The sequence below is a fragment of the Triticum urartu genome, chromosome 1A (assembly GCF_056163025.1).
Source record: "Triticum urartu cultivar PI428250 chromosome 1A, HENAU_Tu73, whole genome shotgun sequence".
Taxonomy (NCBI): Eukaryota; Viridiplantae; Streptophyta; class Magnoliopsida; order Poales; family Poaceae; genus Triticum; species Triticum urartu.
In genome coordinates, this window is record NC_141873.1 from 386,367,473 (window position 1) to 386,390,027 (window position 22,555).

At 44.1% G+C, this 22,555-nt stretch overlaps 2 protein-coding genes and 5 non-coding genes across 7 annotated transcripts; all 7 read left to right on the forward strand.

Moving 5' to 3' along the window:
• Positions 1-10,684: 10,684 nt before the first annotated feature.
• Positions 10,685-11,802, forward strand: LOC125534248 (uncharacterized). The gene has a single exon (XM_048697519.2). It carries the CDS (start codon positions 10,873-10,875, stop codon positions 11,482-11,484), a length of 612 nt encoding a protein of 203 aa, XP_048553476.2. The 5' UTR covers positions 10,685-10,872; the 3' UTR covers positions 11,485-11,802.
• A 1,929-nt stretch (positions 11,803-13,731) lies between these two features.
• On the forward strand, positions 13,732-16,483 carry LOC125513730 (nucleoside diphosphate kinase 1). The gene is made up of 4 exons (XM_048678911.1): positions 13,732-13,894; positions 13,999-14,047; positions 14,131-14,362; positions 16,179-16,483. The coding sequence occupies exons 1-4, from the start codon at positions 13,841-13,843 to the stop codon at positions 16,294-16,296; spliced, it is 453 nt and encodes a 150-aa protein (XP_048534868.1). The 5' UTR covers positions 13,732-13,840; the 3' UTR covers positions 16,297-16,483.
• LOC125533347 (small nucleolar RNA R11/Z151) lies at positions 14,790-14,889 on the forward strand. The gene has a single exon (XR_007294229.1). It is a non-coding gene; the product is annotated as a small nucleolar RNA R11/Z151 (small nucleolar RNA).
• Positions 14,941-15,034, forward strand: LOC125533348 (small nucleolar RNA Z152/R70/R12). Its single transcript, XR_007294230.1, has one exon. It is a non-coding gene; the product is annotated as a small nucleolar RNA Z152/R70/R12 (small nucleolar RNA).
• Positions 15,173-15,319, forward strand: LOC125533398 (small nucleolar RNA snoR2/U65). The gene has a single exon (XR_007294275.1). It is a non-coding gene; the product is annotated as a small nucleolar RNA snoR2/U65 (small nucleolar RNA).
• On the forward strand, positions 15,382-15,503 carry LOC125533424 (small nucleolar RNA SNORD14). Its single transcript, XR_007294299.1, has one exon. It is a non-coding gene; the product is annotated as a small nucleolar RNA SNORD14 (small nucleolar RNA).
• LOC125533428 (small nucleolar RNA SNORD14) lies at positions 15,739-15,858 on the forward strand. Its single transcript, XR_007294303.1, has one exon. It is a non-coding gene; the product is annotated as a small nucleolar RNA SNORD14 (small nucleolar RNA).
• Positions 16,484-22,555: the final 6,072 nt, after the last annotated feature.

Here is a 22,555-nt window from a genome sequence, read left to right on the forward strand (position 1 = left end):
TTCAGGTATTTCAGGATGTTCTTGACCGCTGTCCAGTGATCCACTCCTGGATTACTTTGGTACCTCCCTGCTAGACTTATAGCAAGGCACACATCAGGTCTGGTACACAACATTGCATACATGATAGAGTCTATGGCTGAAGCATAGGGAACATCTTTCATTTTCTCTCTATCTTCTGCAGTGGTCGGGCATTGAGTCTTACTCAACTTCACACCTTGTAATACAGGCAAGAACCCTTTCTTTGCTTGATCCATTTTGAACTTCTTCAAAACTTTGTCAAGGTATGTGCTTTGTGAAAGTCCAATTAAGCGTCTTGATCTATCTCTATAGATCTTAATGCCCAATATGTAAACAGCTTCACCGAGGTATTTCATTGAAAAACTCTTATTCAAGTATCCCTTTATGCTATCCAGAAATTCTATATCATTTCCAATCAGTAATATGTCATCCACATATAATATCAGAAATGCTATAGAGCTCCCACTCACTTTCTTGTAAATACAGGCTTCTCCAAAAGTCTGTATAAAACCAAATGCTTTGATCACACTATCAAAGCGTTTATTCCAACTCCGAGAGGCTTGCACCAGTCCATAAATGGATCACTGGAGCTTGCACACTTTGTTAGCTCCCTTTGGATCGACAAAACCTTCCGGTTGCATCATATACAACTCTTCTTCTAGAAATCCATTCAAGAATGTAGTTTTGACATCCATCTGCCATATTTCATAATCATAAAACGCGGCAATTGTTAACATGATTCGGACAGACTTAAGCATCGCTACGGGTGAGAAGGTCTCATCATAGTCAATCCCTTGAACTTGTCGAAAACCTTTCGCAACAAGTCGAGCTTTATAGACAGTAACATTACCGTCAGCGTTAGTCTTCTTCTTGAAGATCCATGTATTCTCAATTGCTTGTCGATCAACGGGCAGGTCAACCAAAGTCCACACTTTGTTCTCATACATGGATCCCATCTCAGATTTCATTTTTGCGGAATCTGGGCTCACCATTGCTTCTTCATAGTTCGTAGGTTCGTCATGGTCTAGTAACATAACTTCCAGAACAGGATTACCATACCACTCTAGTGCGGATCTTACTCTGGTTGACCTACGAGGTTCAGTAACAACTTGATCTAAAGTTTCATGATCATCATCATTAACTTCCTCACTAATTGGTGTAGGTGTCGCAGAAACCGTTTTCTGTGATGAACTATTTTTCAATAAGGGAGTAGGTACAGTTACCTCATCAAGTTCTACTTTCCTCCCACTCACTTCTTTCGAGAGAAACTCCTTCTCTAGAAAAACTCCGAATTTAGCAACAAAAGTCTTACCTTCGGATCTGTGATAGAAGGTGTACCCAACAGTCTCCTTTGGGTATCTTATGAAGACACATTTCTTCGATTTGGGTTCGAGCTTATCAGGTTGAAGCTTTTTCACATAACCATCGCAGCCCCAAACTTTCAGAAACGACAACTTTGGTTTCTTGCCAAACCACAGTTCATAAGGCGTCGTCTCAACGGATTTCGATGGTTCCCTATTTAACGTGAATGCGCCCGTCTCTAAAGCATAACCCCAAAACGATAGCGGTAAATATGTAAGAGACATCATAGATCGCACCATATCTAGTAAAGTACGATTACGACGTTCGGACACACCATTACGCTGTGGTGTTCCGGGTGGCGTGAGTTGCGAAACTATTCCGCATTGTTTCAAATGTAGACCAAACTCGTAACTCAAATATTCTTCTCCACGATCAGATCGTAGAAACTTTATTTTCTTATTATGATGATTTTCAACTTCACTCTAAAATTCTTTGAACTTTTCAAATGTTTCAGACTTATGCTTCATTAAGTAGATATACCCATATCCGCTTAAATCATCTGTGAAGCTGAGAAAATAACGATATCCGCCACGAGCCTCAACATTCATCGGACCACATACATCTGTATGTATGATTTTCAACAAATCTGTTGCTCTCTCCATAGTACCAGAGAACGGCGTTTTAGTCATCTTGCCCATGAGGCACGGTTCGCAAGTACCAAGTGATTCATAATCAAGTGGTTCCAAAAGTCCATCAATATGGAGTTTCTTCATGCGCTTTACACCGATATGACCTAAACGGCAGTGCCACAAATAAGTTGCACTATCATTATCAACCTTGCATCTTTTGGCTTCAACATTATGAATATGTGTGTCACTACTATCGATATTCAATAAGAATAGACCACTCTTCATGGGTGCATGACCATAAAAGATATTACTCATATAAATAGAACAACCATTATTCTCTGAGTTAAATGAATAACCGTCTCGCATCAAACAAGATCCAGATATAATGTTCATGCTTAACGCTGGCACCAAATAACAATTATTTAGGTCTAATACTAATCCCGAAGGTAGATGTAGAGGTAGCGTGCCGACTGCGATCACATCGACTTTGGAACCATTTCCCACGCGCATCGTCACCTCGTCCTTAGCCAATCTTCGCTTAATCCGTAGCCCCTGTCTCGAGTTGCAAATACTAGCAACAGAACAAGTATCAAATACCCATGTGCTACTGCGAGCATTAGTAAGGTACACATCAATAACATGTATATCACATATATCTTTGTTCACCTTGCCATCCTTCTTATCCGCCAAATACTTGGGGCAGTTCCGCTTCCAGTGACCAGTCTGCTTGCAGTAGAAGCACTCAGTTTCAGGCTTAGGTCCAGACTTGGGTTTCTTCTATTGAGCAGCAACTTGCTTGCTGTTCTTCTTGAAGTTCCCCTTCTTCTTCCCTTTGCCCTTTTTCTTGAAACTAGTGGTCTTATTGACCATCAACACTTGATGCTCCTTCTTGATTTCTACCTCCGCAGCCTTTAGCATTGCGAAGAGATCGGGAATTGTTTTATTCATCCCTTGCATATTATAGTTCATCACGAAGCTCTTGTAGCTTGGTGGCAGTGATTGAAGAACTCTGTCAATGACACTATCAACCGGAAGATTAACTCCCAGCTGAGTCAAGTGATTATGGTACCCAGACATTCTGAGTATATGTTCACTGATAGAATTATTCTCCTCCATCTTGCAGCTATAGAACTTATTGGAGACTTCATATCTCTCAATCTGGGAATTTGCTTGAAATATTAACTTCAACTCCTGGGACATCTCATATGCTCCATGACGTTCAAAACATTGTTGAAGTCCCGGTTCTAAGCCGTAAAGCATAGCACACTGAACTATCAAGTAGTCGTCAGCTTTGCTCTGCTAGATGTTCTTAGCGTCGTCAGTTGCATCAGCAGCAGGCCTGGCACTCAGCGGTGCTTCCAGGACGTAATTCTTCTGTGCAGCAATGAGGATAATCCTCAAGTTACGGACCCAGTCCGTGTAATTGCTACCATCATCTTTCAACTTTGCTTTCTCAAGGAACGCATTAAAATTCAACGGAACAACAGCACGAGCCATCTATCTACAATCAACATAGACAAGCAAGATACTATCAGGTACTAAGTTCATGATAAATTTAAGTTCAATTAATCATATTACTTAAGAACTCCCACTTAGATAGACATCCCTCTAATCCTCTAAGTGATCACGTGATCCAAATCAACTAAACCATGTCCGATCATCACGTGAGATGGAGTAGTTTCAATGGTGAACATCACTATGTTGATCATATCTACTATATGATTCACGCTCGACCTTTCGGTCTCCGTGTTCCGAGGCCATATCTGTTATATGCTAGGCTCGTCAAGTTTAACCTGAGTATTCTGCGTGTGCAACTGTTTTGCACCCGTTGTATTTGAATGTAGAGCCTATCACACCCGATCATCACGTGGTGTCTCAGCATGAAGAACTTTCGCAACGGTGCATACTCAGGGAGAACACTTATACTTTGATAATTTAGTGAGGGATCATCTTATAATGCTACCATCAATTAAAGCAAGATAAGATGCATAAAAGATAAACATCACATGCAATCAATATAAGTGATATGATATGGCCATCATCATCTTGTGCTTGTGATCTCCATCTCCGAAGCACCGTCATGATCACCATCATCACCGGCGCGACACCTTGATCTCCATCGTAGCATCGTTGTCGTCTCTCCAATCTTATGCTTCCATGACTGTTGCTACCACTTAGTGATAAAGTAAAGCATTACAGGGCGATTGTATTGCATACAATAAAGCGACAACCATATGGCTCCTGCCAGTTGCCGATAACTCGGTTACAAAACATGATCATCTCATACAATATAGCATCACGTCTTGACCATATCACATCACAACATGCCCTGCAAAAACAAGTTAGACGTCATCTACTTTGTTGTTGCAAGTTTTACGTGGCTGCTACGGGCTTAGCAAGAACCGTTCTTACCTACGCATCAAAACCACAACGATAGTTTGTCAAGTTGGTGCTGTTTTAACCTTCGCAAGGACCGGGCGTAGCCACACTTGGTTCAACTAAAGTTGGAGAAACTGACACCCGCCAGCCACCTATGTGCAAAGCACGTCGGTAGAACCAGTCTCGCGTAAGCATACGCGTAATGTTGGTCCGGGCCGCTTCATCCAACAATACCGTCGAACCAAAGTATGACATGCTGGTAAGCAGTATGACTTATATCGCCCACAACTCACTTGTGTTCTACTCGTGCATATAACATCAACGCATAAAACCTGGCTCGGATTCCACTGTTGGGGAACGTAGTAATTTCAAAATTTTCCTACGCACACGCAAGATCATGGTGATGCATAGCAACGAGAGGGGAGAGTGTTGTCCACGTACCCTCGTAGACCGAAAGCGGAAGCGTTAGCACAACGCGGTTGATGTAGTCGTACGTCTTCACGATCCGACCGATCAAGTACCGAACGCACGGCACCTCCGAGTTCAGCACACGTTCAGCCCGATGACGTCCCTCTAACTCCAATCCAGCCGAATGTTGAGGGAGAGTTTCGTCAGCACGATGGCGTGGTGACGATGTTGATGTTCTACCGACGCAGGGCTTCGCCTAAGCACCGCTACAGTATTATCGAGGTGGACTATGGTGGAGGGGGGCACCGCACACGGCTAAGAGACGATCAACTTGATCAACTTGTGTGTCTAGAGGTTCCCCCCTGCCCCTGTATATAAAGGAGCAAGGGGGGTGTGGTCGGCCAAGGGGAGAGGCGCGCCGGAGGAGTCCTACTCCCATCAGGAGTAGGACTTCCCCCCTTTTCCTAGTTGGATTAGGACTTGGGAGGGGGAAGAAGGAAAGAGGGGGGCCGACCCCCTTTGCCCTAAACCAATTCGGTTTGGGCCTTGGGGGGGCGCCCCCCACATTTCCCTTCCTTTTCCACTAAGGCCCATGTAGGCCCATTAAGCCCCCGGGGGGTTCCGGTAACCCCCCGGTACTCCGGTAAAATCCCGATTTCACCCGGAACACTTCCGATATCCAAACATAGGCTTCCAATATTTGAATTTTCATGTCTCGACCATTTCGAGACTCTTCATCATGTCCGTGATCGTATCCGGGACTCCGAACAACCTTCGGTACATCAAAACATAAAATTCATAATATAACTATCATCGTAGCGTTAAGCGTGCGGACCCTACGGGTTCGAGAACTATGTAGACATGACCGAGACACGTCTCCGGTCAATAACCAATAGCGGAACCTGGATGCTCATATTGGCTCTTGCATATTCTACGAAGATCTTTATCGGTCAGACCGCATAACAACATACGTTGTTCCCTTTGTCATCGGTATGTTACTTGCCCAAGATTCGATCGTCGGTATCTCAATACCTAGTTCAATCTTGTTACCGACAAGTCTCTTTACTCGTTCCGTAATACATCATCCCACAACTAACTCATTAGTTGTAATGCTTGCAAGGCTTAAGTGATGTGCATTACCGAGAGGGCCCAGAGATACCTCTCCGACAATCGGAGTGACAAATCCTAATCTCGAAATACGCCAACCCAACAAGTACCTTCGGAGACACCTGTAGAGCACCTTTATAATCACCCAGTTACGTTGTGACGTTTGGTAGCACACAAAGTGTTCCTCCGGTAAACGGGAGTTGCATAATCTCATAGTCATAGGAACATGTATAAGTCATGAAGAAAGCAATAGCAACATACTTAAACGATCGTGTGCTAAGCTAACGGAATGGGTCATGTCAATCACATCATTCTCCTAATGATGTGATCCCGTTAATCAAATGACAACCCATGTCAATGGCTAGGGAACTTAACCATCTTTGATCAACGAGCTAGTTAAGTAGAGGCATACTAGTGACACTCTGTTTGTCTATGTATTCACACATGTATTATGTTTTCGGTTAATACAATTCTAGCATGAATAATAAACATTTATCATGATATAAGGAAATAAATAATAACTTTATTATTGCCTCTAGGGCATATTTCCTTCACGTTCGAGTAACGCAACCATCATGCTCTCCCAACGTGTTTGAAAAGGTATGTCTAGCAAGTGATTTACCTATCTTCCGATTTGGTCGCAACTTTATTGTTGATGCTTCTATAAGAGAAATTCTCATAAGTAATTTTGAAACACCAATGACGAAGGGAAATTTAGTTGTTAGCAATAAAACTGTTATAGAACATATCAGTCAATCTATTGTGCCATTTATAAAGACCGATAGTGACCTATTATTGCAGTCAAAGTTTTCCCCATTGCTTTATCAAAATTTCATATCTAATTGGGTAGCTTTGCTTGTCTCTTACTTGGCTTGCACTTGGTCTCAATTGAGACATGTGTATTCTAACTATTTTCGTTTCAGAAATTTAAAGCCAAGGTCAAATTCTTTTGAGAAATCCGATGCTAATATAATATCTTATCCAAATACATCGGAGATAGGGTGTAAAACACAATACATAGCCGAATGGGGATATTCTAAATCTGAACCATTTGTTTGCTTATTTCCAAAGCCGTTCGCACACCAAGATCGGCTAAAAAACAAAACGTATACCTTCGATTCAAACATGTGCGATCAAATCTTTGATTTGTTGTTGAAAAATAATTACATTAGAATTCTTGATCACCATGTCAAGACATCTATCCAAGGACGAATTTATTGTAAGTTGCATGATTCGTTCAAGCATAGTATTGAGGATTGCAACATGTTTCGTCAAATAGTTAAATCTGCCATTAATAAAGGACGATTGAAATTTGTTGAGACACCAAGAGATGACGAGTCCATTCCAATTAGTCCCAATGGTAAAAGGTTTTTGCATCGACTGCTTCAAGCCGATCCATTTAAAGAGAAGGTAAAACTGCAGGTGATGGGATCGAGCTTTCAAGTAAAGAAATTATCAAAGAGCATAATGAACATAATCTTGAGGGCGAGAATTCCATCGGAGTTACAATGGAGACGCAAAGGACTGGGGGGCAACAAGAAAATCCAAAGATCGGTGCAAGCACAACCAAAGAAAATAAAGGCCGACGTAAGCACAAAGATAAAAGGCCGAAAGTCACTTTCGCGCAACTATTGGAAAAATATCAGAAGATAAGTGAGGAGAACAGTGCTTATCGTCCAACTAATGCAAAGCATCAAGATCACCCCATAGGCGCAATCCAAGGATCGGTATTGGCAAAATAAGAATTCTAATGTGGTATATTCATATCCATATTTTGTACCGCCAATGCCAATGCCATGGATACCTTCCTATGATCATGTAAATCCATATCCATCGTGGGACAGGTATGATACAAGGGCGCATTCTTCATCTTATTTTAGATCATCTCAAAAACATTATGCAGCTCCAAAAAGATCAACATTTGAACAATCACATGTCAAAGACAATTTCAATCATAAGGAATCGGTCTGGAGCTCAATGAACAAGAATGAGGTGGTCAAGCAAGTCTACCGCGTCAAACGAGATGGTCGTAAGAGTGCCACTTCAGATACGATCTCAGATGAAAAAAAGCCAAGTAAAGTGTAGACATTGGCTACAAAAGGCAATAAGGCAAATCAATCAAGTGCCAAATCTGAAGGGAAGAAGTTGAGAGTGCACAAGGTAAAACAAGAATTGCCATTACTTCAAACAAAATCGTAGCCGGGGTGCCCACTCGGCTTATCATATTGGCAAAATAAGAAGTTGCAAAAGCTTAGTGCACAAGAACTTGAAAAGAGAAACATGGCATGGGTTCCCAAAGGAAGTATTAAAAATAAGAATTATGTGCAAGCTTCCTTTATAAGGAGTGCGGCAAATGTGAAGAAGGAAAAGAGTGAAAACTATGAAGGACCAAGCCGAAGGTTTCAACATCTTCGGTCCACACATTATCCATTTCCTTCAACAATGTCGTTGATGCCTATGCCATGGAATTTCTCATCGGATATGATTGGTTACCCTCAATGGGCTTATTTTAAACCATGGATGCAATATAATTTCTTACATCATGAAAGGGTATTACCAAATCATCATATGTTTGATTAACTTTACTTTTGTTGCTAATTCAAATGGCTGATATATACTTATCGTCCTAAGCACATAAAATGGCCGATGGAGTGTTGACATCGTACTTAGAAAAAGCATCGTGCAAGTTATTTTTCGGCACACAAGTTTGCCGAAAAACAGGGGGGCATGTGTTGACACCAGATTTTGGCACAACAAAGAACTTAATTAAGATGGCTTCAAATGGAGAAGTGCTCAAAGTGAGAAAGTTCCGTATCGTCAAAAGGAAAAACTTTGATATTTGGGTCATAGTCATCCAGTCTCATCTCTAAGGCCGAAGTTGTGTTCGAAGTACTCAGATTTTGTATTCAGAACACTATTCGGCTGATTACACCCCCAAGATGGCCTCGTTTGGGAAAAGTTTCAACTGCAAAGTTCTTCGTCTCGTCGAAACGGACGATTTTGATATAAGAATCATTCACATCCGAGGTTGTATGCGAAAGTTACAGGCAAAATCATACGTTGCAGCAGTGTTTGGCCGGATCATCCGGGTCGGGGCCTGGATCATCCGGGAAATTGAAGCACCGAAAACAACAAAAGGTTTATGATGAAGCCGGATGATCTGGGTCCAGTCCCGGATGATCCGGGTGGAGGCCGGACAATCCGGATAGAAGTCCGGACGTCCGGACAACTTTTTCTACTACAGACTTTAGAAAACGGCTCGAAACACCATCAAAATGGCCTCGGATCGAAAAGTGTTCAACATGAAAGTTGTGCGTCTCGTCGAGGCGATTGATTTTGATATAAAGAACGTCCAAATCCGAGGTCGTACGTGGATTCTAGAGTCAAAACAGTGAGCTGCTATCAGAAAACCGGGCTAGGCCGAATCATCCGGGCCGGAGGTTGTGAGAAGTCCGAATTTGATTAGATTTTGATGATTTGGACGGCAAGGCAAGTCCTTTTTTTGTACGGGAAGTCCATCCGCCTATTATATAGATAAGAGGTGATGGTCGATTGAATAACAACACACAATCGATCAAATCATCTACCACTTTTTATCTTTTATCTTTTCTCCTTGACCCTACTTCTTCTTCTTCCTCGTTCTTCGTCTGTTCTTCTTGTTGCAGGGCGGCGAATCTCGAGGCCCTAGGGGCGATCAAGTCGACCTAGGGCAGCCCATAGCCACCGCGCGTCCAGACGGGGTCCCTCCCGGGCGCGTGGGGTTTCGGGTCTACAAAAGCGCTCGCCGGATTGCTTGCGTACCGCGCTTTCGGCGGGTCTCCTTCGACGTGAGCTGCGGTGCATCACCCCGTCATTGAAGCTACACGATGACGTGTTTGTGTGTGAACACCACGCCCTACTGCATTGCAGCATTTTAAGGTAATGCGGTTGAATTTTTATTTGGTCCTAAGTCAGAAAGCCTCAAAAACATGTCTTTTGTTCGTCGGCCCGGGCTTTGTCCTCTCTAATCTCTCCGGGCCCAATCTTCTCTCATCTTATGTTCTCCAAACTCAGATGTTTCTCTGACTGGTTTGTTCTTTTCGTTTTTGAGAGAAATTTGTTCTTTTGTTGGGTTCAAGGATTCACGCGCACGTAGAAGTTTATGTAGATGCTGTGAAAAAGGTGAGAAATCTTTGAATATGTCTATAAGAAAAGGGGGTTACTCAAGGAACATTTCAGTTGCATCCTCCAGGGTCTGAAATTTCACGACATATAGGGGCAGGGCAGGACCAAACAATTCCTCCTCCACGGTAGTGCAGAGGGTGAGCTTTCCACAATTGTTGGTTGAATGAAGCACTTCCATCCTCCCAAAACGAGTTTACTCCTAATGATCCCATAGTTGACTGATGAATAATAATCCCAAAATCATGTTGTAGCCAAAAGCTCAATCGTGGCTGACAAGACTGCACCTGGTGAGATTCTTCCAGCCTCATGGAAAGGAAAGGGAGCTTTCTGCAGCGGCTAGTTTATGCTTCACTCAACGCAAGAAATGCATGTAATAAATTCTTAATAATTCAATTAATAGCTTACGAAACAAATAATTTCCTTCTGTAAATAGACGATACGCAAATCTTCTTCAGTTCTAAAAACAGAAAGAGCAGAAGCTGAGTCGTCGTGCATTCGTACTCGTTCTGTTCAGAAAACAGCATTGCAATATCGCCAAAAAGAAAAGTAGGCAAGTAGGGGAGGATCGTGTTGGTGCCCCGCGGCCAAACGTTCGGGGAAGAGCCAACCATGGCGCACCGACCAGGTCGCTGCCGCAACAAAACCGACGCGGAAACGAGTGGAAAAGTCCCGGTTTTTCGCCGTCACGGCGAGGGCGAGGCCCCGCCTTTAACCCCGGGCGCGCCGTTTGTTAAAACCCGCGTCTTTGACTCGCTCCGGCCCCCGTCCCGTGCCATCCGGCTCCCTTGAGTCCAAACCCAGCAACCGGACCGGCGAATCTCGGCAGGCACCACCGCCCAGCAAGCAGCCGCCGTCGAGACTGGCGATGACTGCCGGCGGCGCGAGCGCGGGCGCGGTCCGGCGGGCGGTCGACAGGGCGTGCGCGGCCGCCAGGGGGGCGCGGCGCGCGCTAGCGCGGTTCGCGCCGCGGCCGTCGGCGTTCGGCGCGGCGGCCGACGCGGAGGCCGCGGCGGTGCGCGGGGTCCGCAACGCGCGCACGTTCCAGTACCACTACGCCGCGCTGCAGTGGGCGCTCCTCCTGGCGTCGCTGGCCGCGGCGGGGCACCGGGCGTCGGTGCTCTTCCTCATGGCCGCCTCCAAGGTCCTCCTCGTCTGCCTCGGCCTCCTCGCGCCGTTCCCGCGCTTGGCGCTGCTCCGCCGGCTCGTCGCCGCGGCGTTCGTCGCGCTCGTGCTCGCCGACCTCGCCGCGGCCGGCGCGGTCGCCAACCTCATGGCCGCGCTGGCGGTGGGCGTCCCGGTCATCGTGCTCCACGCCTCGTTCCGCGTCCGCGACGACCTCGAGGGGCCTTCCACGGAGAACGGCGAGGAGGAGGAGGCGGACGAGGAGGCGGCGGTCGTGGAGAAGAGGGAGGACGGCGATACGGAGGCAGGCCCCACGCGGCGGTCCACGGCGGTCGCGCCACGATCGCCAAAGTGACGGACGGTGCGAGCTAGGCGGCTGGCTGATCGATCAGACGATTCAGAGTCTTGGTCAAAACTGTCTCACTCTCACGATCTTGACTGCTTCTTGATATAGATCAATCATACTACTGGTACTCGTATTTTTGGCTGAAGTTTCGAATCGAATCGGCTGATACTCCTATAACAACTGGACGATGAATGAGGATTACGTAGACCCGATGTGGATGCATCTATTTCCTTAGTATATCTGCTGGACTAATCTTTGATCATATATACACTTAGCAGAAAGGAATGAAATACATAATCAAAATTGGCACTCGGATTTACTGTGACATACATTTTGTCAGTGCATCGATCTGAACACTGAATGCGAGCTTGCATTCATCTTGACCGCAGCGACGGGTGAACGGCTCTGTTCGCACCGCCAGTCCTGCAATGTACTAGTGTAAACAACTAATATCTCTCTAATTATCTAATCTAGCATAGGGATCCCCGAGAAGTTTTCTACCGTTTCCACCACATGGCGCATTTGTGTTGCTGCGATTGTGATTGTGTGCTTGTTTGCATTTGCTTGTTTGAAACACAAGTTTCTGAATTTAGGCCTTTTTTTTTGGTATGCGATGCAAATATAAGAGCATCTTCAATAGGCGATGTAAAATAGCAGCCCAAAAACTGCTTGATGTGAATTATACATCACCAAAAACGTTATTTTTACATCACGGAAAGTGTCCAACTCCAACGGGTGATGTATTTTAGGGCACGAGGTCTCCAGTAGATGATGTATTTTAGTCACTCAAACTTCTTCTTCTTCGTTGATCTCGATATCGGCGGCTCCTCTTCCACGACCGGCGGAGGTGGCGGCCGCGGCGGGAGGCGGCGACACGTAGCCTTTGTGGCGCGGCCACCTCGTCGCTACGGCACGACGACCTTCTTCTTGGCCTGCGCGGCTGTGGTGGATGGCCATGTAGGCGCAAATCCACCTCCTCTTCCACGACCGACGGAAGCGGAGGGAGAGGGGATGGGAGGGGGGAGGGGGGGGGGAGGGTCACGCCTACGGCGGGAAATGGGGCCAGGGACATGCACGACAGCGACGAAGATGGTGGGCGGCGTCGACATGGCGACGGAACACCGGCTGGCGGCCGACTGCAGGCGACGTGTGTGCATGGTGAAGGACCTGAAAGTTAATAGATTGGCGATTACACGCGCGCGGGGTTGCATGCATTTTACATCACGGCCCCAAGTGATGTATATTTACATCATGAAAGGCAAAATATACATAGTCAAATTTTACATTGCGGGCAGTTGTTGGAGACTTTTTTTGCCCCCAAGTGATGTAAAAAGCGGTTACAAGTTATTTTACATCACCTATTGGAGATACTCTAATAGTACAAATATATATATATATATATATATATATATATATTATACCACATATATCAGCCGATATAGAACCACACACTAATCTCTATTTGACCAGATATCTATACAAAATCTAAGACAATAATTTTGGGACAGAGGGAGTAATAATTATACTATTTTTTGCAAATTAATAATTATATGTATTGATTATTGATTTATCATGTTCCATGCAACCATGCTTAGAAAAAGAATAAGCTACAAGTTAACATGCTAATGTTATCCCATACAAATGTCCCGCAGCAATGCACGTGGTATTATCTAGTTATATAAATCAAGAACAGTATTTTCTAAAATAACACATATAATGCAATTTTTATCTTACAGTAAAGACTTTGTACCTATTTATGAATTATCTAGTAAATAAAAATGGAACCATACATTTGTTATGCTCAAGCATTGACACCATACTATTTTCAATAATAAAATTATACATGTTGTAAACAAGAATGGTAAAAAAATCAGATATATTTATCTGACAACTACGTATGCTTTGATATATCACCCGTATCTTACAACCCATGTGTCAAAGCCATTCAAACATTAGTTCCAAATATTTTTAAGTTACTACTCAAAGTTGACCGGAGAATAATTGTTGTTAATTTTGTAGCATATGTTTCAGAGATTTAGCGCAAATTGTTTCAGGGGATAGCCGAAATTATTTCCCTGAGTGGAAGTTTTTCTTTCATTTTTTTTGAGGGGTAGTATTTCTTTCATTTAGGGCTTTGATAGAGAGCTGGTCCTATTCAGCCCACAAAGCCTTTGTTTCTTTCTCGTTCGCGGCAGCAGCACTGAATAAGGCCCAGGCCCGTAGCACGGTACGACACCACCGAGAGACACGTGCGCGGTGGTCGGGCCGGCCGCTATATATTCGCCCGAGCCCCTCGCTAGGGTTTCCCCTCATCCTCCCTCGCCGTCAAAACCCAATCAGAAATCTCAAGCTCAGCACAGCAACAATGGCGGAGCAGACCTTCATCATGATCAAGCCTGACGGCGTCCAGAGGGGCCTCGTAAGCGCCTCCTCCTCTTCTCTTCCCTCCCGTCGGCTCGTTTGCTCCGCTGCTAGCTCGTGCTGACACCACCGTGCTCCTGTTTTTGTTTCTACTTTGATCAGATCGGCGAGGTCATCAGCCGCTTCGAGAAGAAGGGCTTCTACCTCAAAGGTAACCAGTACAGCTCTCATTTTCGTGCTTGAATTACGGTTTTGGTGAAGATCTGCTTGCTGATCTGCGAGCTGGCTATGCAGGTCTGAAGCTCCAGAACGTGGAGAAGTCGTTCGCCGAGCAGCACTACTCCGATCTGTCCTCCAAGCCCTTCTTCGCTGGGCTCGTGGAGTACATCGTCTCCGGCCCGGTCGTCGCTATGGTCTGGGAGGGCAAGAGCGTCGTCGCCACTGGACGCAAGATCATTGGCGCCACCAACCCCCTGGCCTCTGAGCCCGGCACCATCCGTGGTGACTTTGCCGTCGACATCGGCAGGTGAGATGTTAGACAAAGTAGTTATTGAGTTGAATAGTGTATAGATTTATTCTGATTGTCTGTTACTGTGCGTTTAATATCCAATTCAAAAATCCGCATACTTGAAGATAGTATATGCTCATTTAGTTAATTATATGCTATGTACTGTAGTAGAAAGCATTGTGTTGCAGACTACTTATTTGGTGCAGTCGAATCAAATATTTGATGCTGTTTAGCCTGTTTAGGCTTAGGAAACTGAGCCTAAATCGTCTGAAAGGGGAAATACCTTGTGCTTTTTACATGAATTGTTCAGTTCATAAAATCTTGTTTGCGTTATTCGCTGATTTATTCAGAGACTATAGTCGTTTCATTGTAGGACAGAACTTATGGCTCATGTTTGTTGTATGTGTGCACTTTAGTCATTCATGTATGATTTGGAGTAGAGGATTGGCTTGTGATGATTCAGGTCTGAAAGGATCTTAGCGGATTTCGGTGAGGCAGATTCGTCTGTCATTGATCGATTCATGTTGTTACACACACTGAAGCCTTTCTGTCTCTTTCATTGATTTTGTCTTGGTTTTTATTCTCATTTTTTCTGTGATGCGATGATGATTCATATAGGTTTTTGGCAGTAGTGGCATCTGTCACTGTGAGCCTTCAAACCAAAAACGACTTCTCTTTCCACTGAGCATTGCTTTGTTGCACTTGGTCCTCCCAGTTACATAATCTGAGATGTTTTTTGCTTTTGGTTCTTTAAGGGATTTCTGCAATGCTTTCTGTTCTCTTTCTCTTAACTAGATTGTATTGTCAATATTTTGTTGATTTTGCTTGGGCCCGATGCCACGTCTCCATTAGCCACAAGCCTTGACTGGAGATGCTACATTGTGCCGAGAGAGAGTTCTTGGACTATTCACATTTGATAGGAACCTGTGGCTGTGATTCAGTCGGTACACAGAGCCGTTTTTTGTGATTACACTTCTTGACTGCATAACCATAACATAATATTTTTTGTAGTTGTTTTGAAATTTCGGGAACTCAAATGGCAATGATGATAAAGCTAAAGGCTTGTTTCTCAAAACATTCGCAGTTGCCGCCTAAGAGCTTTCGCCCTGCCAGGCTTGAGAGCTAATGCTGCTAATTCCTTCCTTGGATGTCTGAGCCATGTTGATTTTCCTAGTTTTTAATCTCCTTTTTTGATATCAGAAAAATAATACAATGTTTTGAGAGCAGCGCAGTGCACTCGAACATTGTGCCGATACAGTTCTTGGACTATTCACATTTGATAGGAACCTGTGGCTGTGATTCAGTCGGTACACAGAGCCGTTGATTACACTTCTTGACTGCATAACCATAACATAATATTTGTTGTAGTTGTTTTGAAATTTGGGGAACTCAAATGGCGATGATAATAAAGCTAAGGCTTGTTTCTCAAAACATTCGCAGTTGCCGCCTAAGAGCTTTCGCCCTGCCAGGCTTGAGAGCTAATGCTGCTAATTCCTTCTTGGATGTCTGAGCCATGTTGATTTTCCTAGTTTTTAATCTCCTTTTTTGACATCAGAAAAATAATGCTCCCTCTGGACCTAAATATTTTTCTTTTTAGAGATTTCAAATGGACTACCATATACGGATGTATAGACATATTTTAGAGTATAGATTCACTCATTTTGGTTAGAAAGACAAATATTTAGGAACGGAGGGAGTACAATGTTTTGAGAGCAGCGCAGTGCACTTGAACCTGCTGCGTATTGACGGCCTGTTTAACACACTAGTGTCTCCCTTCGCATCACTATATTTTGCTATCTGGTTGCATTCTAAAACTTTTATCTGCATCATCCAGGAACGTCATCCATGGAAGCGACTCAGTTGAGAGTGCCAGGAAGGAGATCGCCCTGTGGTTCCCTGAGGGCATTGCAGAGTGGAGGAGCAGCCAGCACAACTGGATCTATGAGGCCTAAGATGTGTCATGAGTGGTTTGAGTGCAGGTTTCATTAAGCATCTACCAAACTAGTCTTTGGTTGTTTACAGTTTTGAGATTTGTATCTTGGGAACCTTGTTTGTGTGAACTGAAGTTATCTCCTTGCTTGAGCATGCAAGCGTTATCTGCTGCTCTATATTTGATATATGGTATTGAGTTGCATTTCATGTTTTTGCTGTGCTTTGATTATTTCTTTGCCCTACTTTTTTGTGGGTTAGTAGCAGAATTGTACTCATGATCTTCCCAGCAAATTGTAGTGCTTAATTTTGTTGATGCACACTCGATACTATAGAATTGTTTAACATCGTTAACAGCATTGGTATTGTAGCCTTATGTTTTTACAAAATAAGGCAATATGCAAAGACGACTCTGGGGAACCCCTTTTTTTCCACACAAAAAGCTTATCTTGTCTTCCTAACCAGGAAGTTTTAAGGATGTTTATACCTTCACTCGTGGCATCATCGAACTCCCTGAAGCGGTAATAAATTTAAGCAGTAAGATAGGTGCACCAAATTATGGTTTGAGTGAAATTTGCAAGTTCATTTTTACATCACCAAAAATCTTTACTCTACTCTAAAACATGATTTGTGGAGGTGTGGTCTTTCTCTTAGACTACTCGCTCGTATTTGGTTTGGTATTTCCGCATATGATTTCGAAAGTGATGATATTACTGAAGAATGGTCTTTATCAGAACATTTTTGCTTCTCACTTTGGGCAATTAGAGTATTTTTATGCACGTCCGGACTACATACGGAGCAAAATGAGTGAATCTACACTTATAACGAATGTGATTTTATTGTGAAAATTTACATGCATAAAAAAAAATCATTTTTTGTCAAAAGAACTAAACCTTTTTGTTTGAAATTACTGTTCATTTGGTGATACATCTTATGATCCAATTTTTTTGTCAAATGCCCCTTAGGACGGGATGACCCGGCCAGTGACCGACACCCCTTCATATACAGCGATTCGGTACCCACCTCATTTGCACCTGACCAGAAAACAATTCACAAATTTTTTTTAAAAATTTCCCCATTGTAGACAATTTATTGCATGATGTTCGCTTCAAATTTTAGCTCATTTAGACATCTAAGTAGATCTAAAAAAACAAATTAGGTCAAAATAGTACATGAACAGTAAACTGACCCTGATTTTTTTTTTACCGAGAGTTGCTCAGTTGTCTAAATGATCTGGGACGGACCTCACACGTCAAATTGTCTATCGTTGGACAGAAATTGGAATTTTTTGAATTTTTATTCAACACGGGTGCAGATGAGCCCGGGCTCAGAAAAGGATTTTCGATCCTCTCATGCACATCTTTCACTTTACCACATATGCTACCTCATCAAAAGTCCACTCAACATGCATGAAAAAAAGTTTTCCATTATGTTATGCCACTTATATTCAAAATAATTTTTGACTATACAATAATCAAATACAATATATACTATTATTTATAGCTTTAGTTCATATATTATTGATTCAACTATGGAAGGTTCATACAATCAAATCATCAAAATATATTACAATCGATTCCTACAACAACGCGTGGGTATTCTCTAGTTTCACCAAATCCATCGCCCTCCTCGCGACTGTCCTTCATTTCCCACCTTTGAGGCGGCGTCGTCCTCCACCATTGCTCCATCATCCGCGTCGCCCCTACCTGTCACCCTAGATGTCGTTGTCGGGTACCCTTTCCTCTTCTGCCGCCACGGATGTCCACAAATGTTGCCTCAACATCGTTCGTGGGACCTAGTTGCAAGGGGGAGAACATCGTCCAGAGGGAGCGGCGAAGGAAGCAACACGAGTGAGAAGTGGCGGACCAAGGAGATCTAAGGTTTTCCCCGGAGTTGCCCATGTTGTAAGACAAGGGTATAATCCCGGCATGATCAGAAGAACCCGTTAAGATCCGCCCAGTTGCCGACGTGTCGCACCCGCCACCACACCGACCGCAACCCAGTGAACAAGGCCCACGCCTGGGCCCAGATCCGGCCGCGCCACCGCCGACCGATCCGGCTGCGCCATCGCCGACCGATCCGACTGCGCCATCGCCGTCGCTAACGATCGTGGCACACCAGACCACGTAGCCGCTTGCCATGGAGAAGCAGAAGCGTCGGAGCACCGCCACCACTCGCCGTGACGCCCGGCCCCGTGCCACGCTTCGGCCTGGGGGTGCCGGCCGGCGCCAGCCCTGCTCGAGCGGGAGGACCCCGAGTCCCCGCCGTCGTCGGTGACGGCAACGCTTCGCCCGGCCGTGCCCTCGTGCGGCGGCGAGGGAGGCCGGTCGGCGGGATCTGGGGTTGCCTCCCGATCGCCACACGGAGGCGACTCGGGAGGAGCGGGGGACTCTCTTCCACCACTACCACTCAATAGCTGCTACCGGAGTATGATAATGATTAAGGGTCTTTTGTGAGATGTGACATAAAACATATGGGTCTATGTTATTCCCTTACCAATGGTCCGCTAAGGAGAGAGGTAGCTTTTGTAACCACCCTACCTCAAATTACACTTTGCAATTGCAGTAGTATCCTACATGTCCTCAAAGGAAAGAATATTATGCAGTCGACATTCACACACTGGGAGAATATCACCAATTGTAACAACCTCATAATCATTGGATGGGCAGAAGACTTGCTAGTCTTAACTATTTCTTTTGTCGGACCAGCAAGTGATCTGTAGTTTTTGTTCTCTGGATTGTTGAATGTATCAAATTGGAAATGTGGTAGCCAACACTCCAACCTATCTCTTTCTTCACAAGAAAAATCTGCAAGATAGAATTTCTCCACTATACTGCATATCTTTGACTTGTTGAAGGGATCATGCCTTTGATCCAATGATGAACAAAGATCTAGAAGCTCAGTTACTTAAGAAATGAATCGATTATTCAACTCTATCACTTGTTGGTCTATTGCAATATTAAACACATCTACTTTGTAATGATGAACAATTGTGGTGCTGTCATGCTAATTTAAAGTTTTTTTCTCATCAACATACCGAAAACTACAATATATATGTAAAAATGAATTTGTCGCATGATCTAGACATTGATGAGTAAGTATGTACGTGACTAAATCTCTACATTGTAATTTAGTCAATGTAAGTCATTTAGCCAATGTAGGTCCTGAAGGAAATATGCCCTAGAGGCAATAATAAAGTTGTTATTTATATTTCCTTATATCATGATAAATGTTTATTATTCATGCTAGAATTGTATTAACCGGAAACTTAGTATATGTGTGAATACGTAGACAAACAGAGTGTCCCTAGTATGCCTCTACTTGACTAGCTCATTAATCAAAGATGGTTAAATTTCCTAGCCATGGACATGTGTTGTCATTTGATGAACGGGATCACATCATTAGAGAATGATGTGACGGACTAGACCCATCCGTTAGCTTAGCGCTATGATCATTTAGTTTATTGCTATTGCTTTCTTCATGACTTATACATGTTCCGATGACTATGAGATTATACAACTCCCAAATACCGGAGGAACACTTAGTGTGCTATCAAACGTCACAACGTAACTGGGTCATTATAAAGATGCTCTACAGGTGTCTCCAATGGTATTTGTTGAGTTGGCATAGATCGAGATTAGGATTTGTCACTCCGATTGTTGAGAGGTATCTCTGCTCTCGGTAATGCACATCACTATAAGCCTTGCAAGCAATGTGACTAATGAGTTAGTTGCGAGATGATGCATTACATAATGAGTAAAGAGACTTGCCGGTGACGAGATTGAACTAGGTATGATGGTACCCACGATCGAATCTCGGGCAAGTAGCATACCGATGACAAAGGGAACAACGTATGTTGTTATGCGGTTTGACCGATAAAGATCTTCATAAAATATGTAGGAGCCAATATGAGCATCCAGGTTCCGCTATTGGTTATTGTCCGGAGATGTGTCTTGGTCATGTCTACATAGTTCTCGAACCCGTAGGGTCCGCATGCTTAACGTTCGATGATGATATGTATTATGAGTTATGTGATTTGATGTACTGAAAGTTGTTCGGAGTCCCGGATGTGATCACGGACATGACAAGGTGTCTAGAAATGGTTGAGACATGAAGATTCATATATTGGAAGGCTACATTCGGACACCGGAATGGTTCAGGTCGTTTCGGAGTACCGGGGGTTACCGGAACCCCCGCCGGGAAGTTATTGGGCCTCATGGGCCTAATGGTGGAAGAGAGGAGGAAGGCCAAGGTGTGGCGCGCGCCCCCTAGCCCAAACCGAATTGGACTGCCCCCTTTCCTTCTCTTCTTCCTCTCCTTCCTTCTTCTCCTACTAGGACTAGGAAAGGGGGGAACCTACTCCTACTAGGAATAGGATTCCCCCCCTTGGACGCGCCCCTTGTGGCCGGCCCTCCTCGTCCTCCCCTCCTTTATATACGGGGGAGGGGACACCCCATAGACACACAAGTTGATCTTTAGCCGTGTGCGGTGCCCCCTCCACAGTTTTACACCTCGGTCATATTGTCGTAGTGCTTAGGCGAAGCCCTACGTCGGTAACTTCATCATCACCGTCAACACGCCGTTGTGTTGAAGGAACTCACCCTCGGCCTCAGCTGGATCAAGAGTATGAGGGACGTTACCGAGCTGAACATGTGCAGATCACGGAGGTGCCGTGCGTTCGGTACTTGATCGGTTGGACCGCGAAGACGTTCGACTACATCAACCGCGTTACTTAACGCTTCCGCTTTCGGTCTACGAGGGTATGTAGACACACTCTCCCCTCTCGTTTCTATGCATCTCCTAGATAGATCTTGCGTGATCGTAGGATTTTTTTTTAAATACTGCGTTCCCCAACAGTGACATCCGAGCCATGTCTATGCGTAGATGTTATATGCACGAGTAGAACACAAAGAGTTGTGGGCGATAATAGTCATACTGCTTTGATTTGACGGTATTGTTGGAATGAAGCGGCCCAGACCGACATTAGATGACCGTGTTCATGAGACTGGTTCTACCGCCGTACTTCGCACACAGATGGCTAGTGGGTGTCTGTTTCTCTAGCTTTAGTTGAATCGAGTGTGACTACGCCCGGTCCTTGTTGAAGGTTAAAACAACACACTTGACAAAAAATCGATGTGATTTTTGATGTATAGGTAAGAATGGTTCTTGCTAAGCCCATAGCAGCCACGTAAAACTTGCAACTACACAGTAGAGGACGTCTAACTTGTTTTGCAGGGCTTGCTGTGATGTGATATGGTCAAGACGTGATGATATATAAATTGTTGTATGGGATGATCATGTTTTGTAACAATTATCGGCAACTGACAGGAGCCATATAGTTGTCGCTTTATTGTATGAAATGCAATCGCCATGTAATTGCTTTACTTTATCACTAAGCGGTAGCGATAGTCGTAGAAGCAATAGTTAGGGAGACATCAACCATGCTACGATGGAGATCAAGGTGTCAAGCCGGTGACGGATCATGATGGTGCTTTGGAGATGGAGATCAAAGGCACAAGATGATGATGGCCATATCATATCACTTATTTGATTGCATGTGATGTTTATCTTTTTATGCATCTTATTTTGCTTAATACGGCGGTAGCATTATAAGATGATATCTCACTAAATTTTAAGGTACAAGTGTTCTTCCTGAGTATGCACCATTGTGACAATTCATCGTGCCGAGACACCACGTGATGATCGGGTGTGATAAGCTCTACATTCACATACAACGGGTGCAAGCCAGTTTTGCACACACAGAATACTCGGGTTAAACTTGACGAGCCTAGCATATGCAGATATGGCATCGGAACACTGAGACCGAAAGGTCGAGCATGAATCATATAGTAGATATAATCAACATAGTGATGTTCACCATTGAAAACTACTCCATCTCACGTGATGATCGAACATGGTTTAGTTGATATGGATCACGTGATCACTCAGATGATTAGAGGGATGTCTATCTAAGTGGGAGTTCTTAAGTAATATGATTAATTAAACTTTACTTTATCATGAACTTAGTACCTGATAGTATTTTGCATGTCTATGTTGTTGTAGATAAATGGCCCGTGCTACTGCTCCGTTGAATTCTAATGCGTTCGTAGAGAAAGCTAAGTTGAAAGATGATGGTAGCAACTACACGGACTGGGTCCGTAACTTGAAGATTATCCTGATTGCTACACAGAAGAATTGTGTCCTGGAAGCACCGCTAGGTGCAAAGCCCGCTACAGGAGCAACACTAAATGTTATGAACGTCTGGCAGAGCAAAGCTGATGA